This window comes from Anthonomus grandis, chromosome 22 (genome assembly GCF_022605725.1).
Source record: "Anthonomus grandis grandis chromosome 22, icAntGran1.3, whole genome shotgun sequence".
Lineage (NCBI taxonomy): Eukaryota > Metazoa > Arthropoda > Insecta > Coleoptera > Curculionidae > Anthonomus > Anthonomus grandis.
In genome coordinates, this window is record NC_065567.1 from 24,662,197 (window position 1) to 24,674,345 (window position 12,149).

Sequence of the window (12,149 nt, forward strand, 5' to 3'; positions counted from 1 at the left end):
GCATAGGTCTTCAACAAAAGCCCAAACAACTTATCTGTTTAACATGCCAGGATTCATAAATATAATTAGTTAGTTTTAATACTCGCATAACGAATAAAATACATGTTATACCAGGAAATGTTAATATATTATAAATTACGTACCAGAAAGTTTATATTGCGTTTATTTTACTTCTTCAAATTTTCTAATGCCCAACAACAACAACAAAAATGAAAAATCATGATTAAATAGTCCCTTAGGGTAAATAGGAAGCAAGTTTTATAGTTTAGGTAGCTAATGAAAATTGTCAAAGATAAACCATTCCCTGGTGGCGTGCAACTCCTATTATGATATTCTGGTAAAGAGCATTTATACATATTATAACAGATACCAAGTTTGAATAGTTTCCGGCTGTAGGTTACTTTAGTAGCACGTTTTTAGTAATAATTGTCAAGAACAAACTACCCCTTAGAGAGGTGCTACTTCAATTATTTTTTGGTACCAGGCTGTCATACATATACTGATTTCAGATATTAAGTTTGAACAGTTTCTGTCGGTAAATAGCTTTGGTAGCACGTTTTTATTAGAAACTGACAAATACACCTTAGAGGGGTGCTATTTCGATTATTTTTTGGTAGCAAGCACTAATTATGTTATAAGTATAGTAACATCAGCTATCGATTTTGAATAGTTTCCGGCGGTAAATAATTTTGGTAGCACATTTTTATTAGAAATTGACAAGAACAAACTACCCCTTAGAGGGGTGCTAGTTCGATTATTTTTGGTAGCAAGCACTTATATGTATAGTAACATCAGTTATCGATTTTGAATAGTTTCCGGCGGTAAATAGCTTTGGTAGCACGTTTTTATTAGAAATTGACAGATACAAACTACCCCTTAGAGGAGTGCTATTTTGATTATTTTCTGGTAGCAAGCACTAATATGTATTGTAACATCATTTATCGATTTCGCATAGTTTTTGATGATAAATAGCTTTGGTAGCACATTTTGATTTTTGGTCAGCAAATTATTTTTACCCTAAAAAAAATTTATGTTTTTTTTAATTCTTGTATAATCCATATATATATAATCTTGTATAATCCAGAAGCTAAGACACTTTCTAAGTATTTATATGTACGTACGAACTACGTATCCAAAAGCACGTACTAAATACGTTATTTTTATAACAATGGACATAAATATGACATACCCAGGACATACGATGCTGTTTGGGATTTATAGCTTCATGCCATTCTTTTTTAATATGTAATTTTCTTGCTCTAAAATGCTTTGTTCCTAATTTTTTAAAAAATAAAACCCTTATTATTCCCTTGATCAAATGAGCCATTACTATAGATAAATCTTTATTGAATGAATCATATTATTCTGCGATTGCGGCTTGGCCCTTTAAGCGGTCTTTTCTATAGCCGTGTAGCGTGTTGTGGGGCAAGGGCAAGGTCAGAATCACCCATCATCTATTGATTTTATAACGCCAGGGAGTCGAGAAATCCAGGATGCTAATTTTAGATTATTATAAGAGATTTGTTTTAAAATGTTTTTTTTTTGTGTCACTCTAGAAAATCCGGCTTGATGGCCCAGACAGGGAGGAAATACTCTTCAGAAAATCGATTTTTAGAATATTTGAAACCTGCACGATATAAAAGAGGTTTTATGATAGAGGTGTATGAGAGACAGTACGTCGAGGGGTATAGAGAAAGATCCATCAAAGAGTAGTATGAGGCCAAAAAGAAATGAAAAATAAGGGTGTTTCTGAGTCTGCTCTTCACAACCGAGGCAGTGGACATGTGCATTTGAAATCAGCGCGTTTTCGAGAGCGCCGGACCTGGCTCCCTCTATCTTCCTTTTGCCTTTAGTTACCGGTCGGACTTCTCAGTGCTCTCGTCGTTAAGCGAACCGAAATCGTACTTCGAAGGGGAATTTATTAGGTAAGCATTGTTTAAACTATTGTTTAAATATTTAACTAAAGTTTTAGCATATTTTCGTGTACGAAATACGAACAGACGTGGTCAATATTCGCATGAAAAATTTTAGCCGCATGCCGCCATTGTTGCGTACTGAGCATGACGGTTGGGTAAACTCCGATCGATGCTACCGTTTTCTTCGTAGTTGTAGTCGTGTTCTAGTCTTGGTCGTGCGTGCAAGCGTGAGTGTACTGTATCGGCATCGGCTGCCCTAAAAAAAGAAAAACTGTGTTATATTCCTGAACTTATCGTTTGTAAGTTGTGCCTTTCAGTTTTAGTGGTTTACCAAAAATTTTCTCAATTTTTTTTTGCCATGTGACTCGAATCACTCGTTTGTTCTCAGGTCGAGGTTACTCGACCTTCAAATTATCTCGCTATTATTTTAGCTCTGGGGTGTTTCAAGCATGAGCATAATGTTTTTTGGGGTGTATTAAGCGTATTTTTTAGGTAAAATGCGTTTTTGGGGGTGACGTCAATTGTCAATCCACGAAATTCCTCACGGATGGGTCACACGGGGGACGGACGCAAAGGCCCGGCCTCACCGAGCATGATCGCGCTGTTGCCAAAAAAAACTTTTATCGAATTCTTAAATAGAAACTTTCAATAAAATTCCTTATTAACCAGGAGTTAATAAAATTCAGGTTTTGCGAAATCGATATTATTTTTTTTTTTGGTGATTCTTTAGTCGGGTGCATAAAAGCCCCTGGAGAATTTTATTTAATAAATCATCTCAGTAAAAACCTTCATGATTAAACTGAAATTACGCCTTTTTAACGTTAAAAAAACTGCCGATATTGATAGAAAGGTGAAATAAACGGCAACGTCGCTATTATTGGTCACGATCGTGCTGCTCCGGCATATCCCGCCAAGGTGTGGTCGACGCCATTTTGTTTCATTATCTCGTTTACCGATTCGGTCGTTGGGGTCGCTCGTGTAGTAGACCGAATGCTATTTTTAGTTCTGGCGTTGCTGTTTCAACTTAACGTTCGATTTTTTTCCACTTTTTCCTTCCAGATTAGAGTTAGATCAAAATGTCTGCACCCGATAAAGATGAACTTGTCCAAAGGGCCAAATTGGCCGAACAGGCTGAGAGGTACGATGACATGGCCTCGGCCATGAAATCCGTCACAGAAACCGGCGTCGAGTTGAGTAACGAGGAGAGGAACTTGCTCTCTGTGGCATATAAAAATGTCGTGGGAGCCAGAAGATCCTCGTGGAGGGTTATTTCTTCAATTGAACAAAAGACTGAGGGATCCGAAAGGAAACAACAAATGGCCAAGGAATACAGAGAGAAAGTAGAGAAGGAACTTCGGGAAATTTGTGATGATGTTCTTGTAAGTTGATCCCTTTATTTCCTCCCACTTTTTAACATCTAATTCCATTCATCCTGCTACAAAAAAATTTAATCTTAATCGCTTTTTTTGATAAGTCTAATCAATAAGACAAAATTCATCACACCCATTATAGGCAATGTTGCCAGCTCTTTTGCCACATAAAATTCAGTACCACCCCAACTGGGGTGCCTTCAGAAACGAAACCGCGACGGTTAACTTAAGCCCCGTAAGATAATTGTATGACGTCATTGGTAACTTAACCTTAAAATTCCTGAATGCAAAACAAAACTCAAAACCTAAGGGGGATGAGCTATATATCCATTTTTATTAGCCACATTATAATTCTATGTCCTTTTTATATAATTTATAACCTAAAATAATATATTAACATATAGGGTGAATATGCCAGTAGTCCCACAGTTTTCTCAAGTCAACTTTAAAAATTAAATATAAGAAAAATATTTTTTTAGCCCCAAAATTGATTTAAAAAGAAATTGGTGTCTGCAGGTCTCTATCATAAAAAAAACTGAAATTGCAGATTTATAGTGTACATGTTTTAAAGAATTATTGATAGTTTTTCTTGCAAAAATGCATTTTTGCTAATGATCAGACACTTACGCGGAGTAATTGGACAAGACAAAACTAGTAGTTGGACTGAACGGGATTGGTCAATTAAGACCGGTTCAGAAGTAGTAAATAATTAATTTTCATTGTGAGCTTTACTTTAGAACAAGCAAAAATGTTAATTGATTGAGTAAAGCAGAAAAAAATTGCAATATTTAACTTGCAAACAAAAATATTGTTCATTAAAAAAAATCATTGATTAAGAAAAAAATATTTAAAAATTAACACATAAAAAAGATGAAAAGATAATATCTCCTAATTTACTATACATTATACTAAGAGATGATTAATAGAAATAATATGTTTTACTTTGTCTAATCTTGTAACTTTAAATGGCGTCTTTTAACAAACTATAAAAACAGCAACACCTCTAATTATTTAAAATAGAGGAACAAAAAACTAAAATAAAATATTAATTTTACCAGATTATTTAGCCATTCAGTGGTCCTGTACTGTTAACTGTGAAACCCCAAATTATTGACAAGTTTGCCTTAAACTGTCACCCTTTTGAATTTGATCAACAGCTAAGTTGGTTTAAAAAATATTCTAAAGTAAAGATTTTTAAAAAATTATAAAAAAAATGTTTTTTCTAGTAGTTTTATCTATTATAAACATGATAACATCATAAAACTTACATTTATAGTGTACTTGATCTCAACCAATTTAACAAATATTCTTAACTCGCAACGCAATGCCAAGTTTAAACTTGTCCAAACTAATGAAGAACTGAACTTACAGTAATGACAGTTAGTAGAATAAAGCAAATATAGTTAAATTGTATTGGTGACTTTTTTTTAAAAGTCCAGGAAGCTTAAGTTTTATCTTATTTCAAAATTAACGCATTTTATGCGCGTACTATAGTGGCTCACCAGCACATTCACTCTAATACATTAACATATAAGTATTTTTTGAGTGAGTGTGATTGATTTGAGTGAATTCAATTATTTCACAGTGAGTAAAGAGAGAATCAGGCTGCAACTCAACTCCTTCAATTCAAGTTCCAATTCATTTACCTGGAAAAATAATTTAATTTCTTCCAGGCAGTTGAAAATCAAATGTAACAGTAACAATCAAATGTTTCTTCACCTTCCTCAACCAATTTCACCAAGAAAATCAATCAATTATGGGCATTTATCCTCTTTGATCACTGTTTCCTCTTTACCAAAAAATTGAGAGCTCTTGGGACTTTTACGGGATCCTGTTGATTTTTACTAAATGTATTAATAAAAATGGGTGTTTAGCTCTGCTATACAAAGCATAAAAGTGGCTAAGTATATTTAAGTTGAATCTGAGAAAATCAAATTTTACTATTTCATTTTGCATCAAGTGCATAGTAAACTTTGCTTCAATATTATGAACAAATGAGATTTGTTTTTGTAAAATAAAAAGAATTGTGACATGTAAAACTCCATAATGAATCCATTGATGTAAAAAAAAAAAACAAATTTTGATAAAAATATCACTTTTTGTTTTGTCACTTTGAATTTTTACTCTGACATTAATTTACTTTTCCCATCACTATTTTTGTTTCATTGCATCATCCCTAAAACCCACTAAGTTCATCTTTCCTATCATTTAAAGGCATGACAAATTACTTTGTTTATTAAATGTTGAAAATAATAAGAACTGACACCTTAAAATAGTTATTTTGAAAGGTGTTGGTTCTAGTGTTGTTTTTATTATTAGTCATTATGAACTGTATGATGTGACTCATTTTATTTATTTTTATTTCATGGGTTTATAGCAATAGAGTGCTTGAGCAATATAAGACTCAATAATAAAACAAAAACATTTTTGGATGGATCTTATTTAGTACTAAGAAATTAATAAAACAAGTTTTCCTTATGACATCATTTTTAAATCTCACATTATGTCAATTTTTCACAAGGATATTCAACACAATTGCCATACTTAAAAGGTTTAGGTAAAAGTCAATGATAAATTTTGGTTTTTTACTTGGAAGTTTCTTATAAGTTAATGCCCTATTTTTTAATGTTTGTAATACTAGTAGATAGGTATCAAAATATTTTAATAATTTCTCTTCATCAACACACACTAACTGTTAATATGTTATTTTTTTTATTTTTTTATTAAAATCTTGAGGATTCCTTGTTTGATATATAAATTTGTGAGGGTTTGGTTACCTGACCAATCCCTACGCTATTTGTGACAATTATTACATTAACCTACAGCTTATGCAACAAAAACCCTATTTATTAAAAATTACCATAAATATAATAAATAATAAAATCCTTATTTAATATAAAAATTTTATGAGTAGGTAGGTAATTTAAAAGTTTAGGCAAGTTAGAATAAGATTACCATATATCGCAAGAGCACCTAGATATTATCTGTATGTGCCTATGTTGGCAGTTAACTATAAATAAATCCTTAGTAAACATGACTTGTTTCTAAAACAAATGCAAATAGAAGGAGAAATACAAATCCAATACAGAAATAATAATGCAATCTTAGAAACCTACCACAAACTAAATGCATAAAATCCAAAAAATTACAGAAATAAAATGATGGTTTTTTACTTTAAACTGTGATTGTATTATAAAACACATTAAAATGAATAACATAGAATATCATATTACACTTTTTATAGAGATGTGCAGTGGCAGCTTTCCTACATTAAAATTACATTTAAAATTTGGGGAATTGCTGAACTTAAGTGTTTGTGGATTATCGACCAACTTCAGAATATTTTAGACAAGGAAATAAACCCTCAAACACAATAAATCCTTTGATATGGAAACTTAATATGTACTAAAATAACGTCCAAGGAATGAAACTTCAGAATCCGGCAACCCTGTCGTTATTTGGATGATAATCCTGAATAAGTATATATCAGCAATTTGACAGTTAACTATAAATGTCAGCAATTTGGTAAACAACTTTAAAAATGTGTTGCTTTTATTATATTTTATTTATTTATTGTTTGTTAGGGAAAGCACCAAAATATCTAGTTTCTAGTGCTAAAATACAATTATCACAAACCCATACCTCAATAGCTGAACCACAGTAACAAAATAAAAAGGAGAAAGAGCAAAAGGAAAAAAAATCAATATAAGTACCCTTATTATATATATACTGTTTTGATTACTGAACTCCTATTAAAACTTTGAACAAAAAAAGTAAAATATTAAATATAGAACAAAACAGAGAAAGTGAACAAATAAATTTTTTAAAAAGTGTGCAGCAAAATTTACTGAAAACAAACCTAAAGTCATAACTAGTACAGATTAGCGACTGCCAGTAATAAATATTCTATGAAAAATTAAGATGAAAACATCTTGTCGGACTTGCATTGTCTTATTTATTTAATGTAACACGACGTTTCGGTTGGTAAGTATCTCCAACCGTTATTAAGTGTAAACTTCAGTTTATAATAAACTTCAGTTTACACTTGATAATGGTTGGAGATACTTACCAACCGAAACGTCGTTTTACATTAAATAAATAAGACAATGCAAGTCCGACAAGATGTTTTCACTGTACCATTGTCTACCACCTTCAAAAACAAAAATTAAGATATGTCATAAGATTAAGAAATGCCTTGATAAGAATGCCAAAACTCTCAAAATGCTCAAATCTCTCCACTGTATTGGAAATTGTTTATTAATAAAATAAATCAGTTATGTTTCTTAAAGTAATTTGATATAATATGTAATCCAAAAACCATGATCCCATAAAATTAATATTATTACTGTAAAACTAAGTACCTTCCATTAAAAGTTAAAATTGTTATAGTAAAAGTTATTGGCTCTAGTGCCAGTGTATTGTAAACTGTTTAAGGGTCATTAATAAAGTTGTTTAAAAAAAAAATATTAATATAAGAATAAAGTAAATGTCCATGATCATATTATAGTATATTTTTAATATTTGTGTCCATAGGAAAATCGTCGTTAATATAAAACAAACATTTTCATTTTTTTTTTGTTAAAAAATGGCTCTTCCAAGGATTTTTTTTTATTTCAATATAAAAGATCTAAAGTAAGCATCCTAAACATTCCAAAAAAAATCTTAAAATCGTTGGATCGTAAATTGCTCAATCACCATCATTATGAACTGTATATGATTCATTTTTATTTCATGAGTTTTAAAGCAACAAAAGTTATTTTTGATTAATAGAAAACGCTTATCCACATGATGTTTTACATAACTTTCGTTCTTCCGAGAACCTTTGAAGAAACTTTTTGTTCTGATAATAAAATAAATTTAATTAATAAACTCTATGGTAATTTCATGTTATAATAGGGTTGTTTTGTTCTAGGGTCTACTTGATAAGTACCTAATTCCTAAGGCATCTAATGCCGAATCAAAAGTATTTTACCTGAAAATGAAAGGGGATTACTACAGATACTTAGCAGAAGTAGCCACAGGAGACACCAGGAATAGTAAGTAGTTGTAGAAATAGCGGTAGTAGTAGTTTAATATTAGTTAGCGTTTGTGCCGAGTCCCGCTCAGGACAATTTCTCATTTTTTACATTTTGCAGCTGTGGTTGATTATTCACAGAAGGCATACCAGGATGCATTTGAAATCTCAAAGGCCAAAATGACACCCACGCATCCCATCAGGCTGGGTCTTGCACTGAACTTCTCAGTGTTCTACTATGAGATATTAAATTCTCCAGACAAAGCCTGTCAGTTAGCTAAACAGGTTAATACCCATACATTTGTTTTTCTCTTTTATTGTTTTTTTTTTGTTGAAAGCGGGCAGAATCACGCGGCGACATCGGCACGGCGCACCTGCGCCTTGGCCTTGCTTAAAAACTTAATATTTTTTGTTTTCCTCAGAGGTGGTTGAAGACTCACAAAAAGCCTATCAGGAGGCGTTTGACATAGCCAAGTCGAAAATGCAGTCCACTCACCCAATCCGGCTCGGTCTGGCCCTTAATTTCTCAGTGTTTTACTATGAAATAATCAATTCACCAGCACGAGCCTGCCACCTGGCAAAACAGGTTTGTCGTGTGTGTCGTGATTAACGCTAGTTCTGCCCGCACTAACCCTAAATTTTATTTAAATCCTTTTGTATTAATTGCAATTTGGTAATATGCTATTTGTTCCATAGGCTTTTGATGATGCCATTGCAGAGTTGGACACCCTTAATGAGGACTCATATAAAGACAGCACACTTATTATGCAGCTCCTCCGAGACAACCTGACATTATGGACCAGTGATACACAGGTAATTTCATCATGTTTTTAGTGGAATTGTTTGTAATTTGTTTTTGTATAGGGGGAACCTGATGAACCACAAGAAACTGGAGACAATTGAAGAGGGGACTTTCCTGTTTTCACTTTATTCGTTAAAAATGAATTTTCATGTAAGTTAATGTCTCCATGGAACTTTATTGTGAAGTTTCCTTGACAGTTTATAAGTTTCATCCAGATGAAACCTTTGATATTTAACAATGTTTTTTAGGAGATATGTAAATCGTTAAATTATATTTCACATTGTCACACAACGGGCATAACTTCCATAAAACATTCAAAAAAAAAAAGCCATATTCTTTTTGCTGACAGTTGTGTGATTTTTTTGTCAATTTTCATCCTCTGTTTATTATACTTGTTTTTATATTTAATTATTTTATATATCATATTTCCCTCCTGGAACAAAGTGTGTGTAATTTGATTATTTCTTTCAACAAATCAGTTTTAAGTTCTAATTTGTTAACTATTAAAATTATTATTTAAACTGTTGTTTTAGTTTTGTTCTGTTTTTGTATTTTTATTTCCATTATGTAAGTCCAAGTCATACCCGTTACCCTCCCTAATTCTTCTGTTTTACTGCCTTTTCTTGACCCTCCCATTTTGCACGCGCAGCCCCTCCAACCCTCTCCAATCTGGTCACTATTGGATATGCTATATATTAAATGTATGAATATGTATTAACTAAATGCTACCAGCTCTTATCTGTTTCTGTTGTATCTGTCAAGTATATTTGTCAGATAAAAAAAAGAATAAATTTTTGAAAATCATTGGCTTGTTTGTTTTCTGGGGATCGTTTTTAAGGGGCCTGCGACCCCCTCCTAATCCGTCTTAATCGCCGCACTAAGTGTTAATTATTGTTCTACTCTAGATGTCTTAGTACAGACAGAAACTCTTTTTTCGCTAAAACGTGCTCCTTTAATTTCTAGGTGTAAGTTTTTTCGTAAAACTATGCCAGGAATATCGTTTGCAACATGTATTATTGATGTATATGTATTTAAAAAGATAAGTGTTAAATTGGTATTCTCTATATAATGCGCATTTATTGATTTTCAAAATGTTACTGAGCTTTATTCCAATTATGACTCGTTTTGGCAACTTTAGACAGTATACCTTTAAGTTAAAATGATGTAGAAAATATTGTTATTTTTTTTATAACATTATGTATTAAAGAAAATTTTCTTTTATTCCTTGTTTTTATTTCGTCGGATTGTAACACTCGGTCAATTAATTCAGGTAAGTTGTAAAGTTCTATTTGTTACCTTTGAGCAATCGTTCTTAGTTCTAATAATGCATTTTTTAAGTCGTAATGGTGGTTTGTTGCTTGACACATAAAGATGATACATTTCGATATCTTCATATGAAATCATCTACCAAATTAATTAAATTAGTCATGTTTGGCTTAATAAAAGATATTTTTACCGTCTAGTGTCTGGCTTAATCACGGTTAGGTCATTCCTATTCACATCGTATTATGGATTAAACGACCTTGTCACGTATCTAGAGTAAATCGTGTAGGTGAATGGCAGAAATATGGAACAAATTCAATAAAAAGTAAATGAGGGCGTGTTCGAAAAAACGCTCGCACACGTCGATTTATATTTTTGATTGCGCATTTTTTCAACATTTTGTATATAATATTTTGTATTTGACTCGTGTAACCGTGGTCAATACCAACTTTCGTATTTTAAATGGAGCTAATATAAAGTGATTAGTATGTGCTTACATTTTTGGATTCTACATAAAATATAAACATTTTAATGAATCACAACTGTTTCTTTAAGAAGAGAACAAATGAAAACCCCTAAGTCTAGGTCTCAAAATATTATTTAAAAAAATTATTATTATTATTATTATAACACACGCGATTTTGGGTCTCTTATTGGCTGATAGCATCACGTGGTCCCAACGGATTCGTAATTACGTATCAATGTGGATTCAGGCTTAGGGTTTTTATTTTTTCTCTACTTACGTAGGTCTCTTTGAGATAATGGATGGGTTCTTTCAATTTGTTTCTCTAAGATACGCATTTTTGAAAATTGCTGATTTTATGAATCGTTTTTTATGGCTCTACTCAAAATAGGAAAAAACGAAGGTCGTTTTTCTGTTCTTACTTTTTAATTCCTTTTTTTCTGAAAACATAAAAAATATGATACATGTCAAAAAAAAATCAATGTACCTAAAATTATAAACAAAATGAATTAATTATTTTATTAAGTGTTCAAAATGCCCACCAATCCCTTGGCAAAATGCTAGTCTATTTAAAAACGTTTCCAAAACATTGCTAAGAGTACTTTTATTAATTTGACTAATTCCATATCTAATTTTAAATTTTAGATCATCTAAATTGCGCGGTTTTACTTGATATAAACTTTTAATTTTAAATACCTCCAAAGAAAAAATCCAGGGGTGTTAGATCAGGGGATCTTGCAGGCCATTCCGAAGGACCCCTCCTACCAATCCACTGTACCGGAGATACTAATAAAATGTCGAAACCAAATAAATCTATTTGGCATATTAAGCTGATTTGGATTTAGAAAAGAAATTGCGAGAGTTGGAATTAAGTCATTTTGAATAAATTTTAAATATTGATTTTCGGTAAGAATTTGATCGAAAAAAAAGGTCTGTGTATGATTTTCTCTCTTCGAATAGGGATTATTCGTGCCATTTTGCTTATTTACCGTGCCATTTAAACAAAACGTGGCTTCATCACTAAATTTGTGGACAACCTGGACTTATACGATTTTTCACTTTCAGTCCCTTTTTTTCTCAATTTTACTCACTGCACGTCTTGTAATGGGCCCTTTCGGGATATTTTGCATTAAGTTTGATAGACAACTCATGCATTGTTTGTCTATCTCCGTATCCAATAAAAATTTCAATTCGTTGACTTTCATTCAAGAACCATATTTACAAATTTGTACTTTAACTACGCACTGACACAAGTCATATTTGACAGTTTACTTACCATGACAATATACCTTAAGTAATGCTTGTTTTTTTATTAAATACT

The 12,149-nt window shown here is 31.8% G+C and overlaps 1 protein-coding gene across 3 annotated transcripts; it reads left to right on the top strand.

Annotated features, from left to right (window-relative positions):
• Positions 1-1,760: 1,760 nt before the first annotated feature.
• On the top strand, positions 1,761-10,323 carry LOC126748528 (14-3-3 protein zeta). 3 transcript variants are annotated; one of them, XM_050457824.1, is made up of 6 exons: positions 1,761-1,925; positions 2,976-3,295; positions 8,199-8,322; positions 8,422-8,585; positions 8,997-9,113; positions 9,165-10,323. In XM_050457824.1, the coding sequence occupies exons 2-6, from the start codon at positions 2,993-2,995 to the stop codon at positions 9,201-9,203; spliced, it is 747 nt and encodes a 248-aa protein (XP_050313781.1). In that variant the 5' UTR covers positions 1,761-1,925; positions 2,976-2,992; the 3' UTR covers positions 9,204-10,323. The 3 variants fall into 3 exon arrangements, with proteins under 3 accessions (XP_050313781.1, XP_050313780.1, XP_050313778.1); XM_050457823.1 differs by lacking the exons at positions 1,761-1,925; positions 8,422-8,585 and adding exons at positions 2,048-2,215; positions 8,723-8,886; XM_050457821.1 differs by lacking the exon at positions 1,761-1,925 and adding an exon at positions 2,049-2,215.
• The last annotated feature ends 1,826 nt before the right edge of the window (positions 10,324-12,149 follow it).

What these genes read in the sequence shown, in the direction of transcription:
- LOC126748528 (XM_050457824.1), top strand. Translation starts at nt 2,993, where the DNA reads ATGTCTGCACCCGATAAAGATGAACTTGTCCAAAGGGCCAAATTGGCC. An exon ending in CCTGTCAGTTAGCTAAACAG is followed by an intron (nt 8,586 to 8,996) that starts GTTAATACCCAT and finishes TTTGTTCCATAG; the next exon opens with GCTTTTGATGATGCCATTGC. An exon ending in TATGGACCAGTGATACACAG is followed by an intron (nt 9,114 to 9,164) that starts GTAATTTCATCA and finishes GTTTTTGTATAG; the next exon opens with GGGGAACCTGATGAACCACA.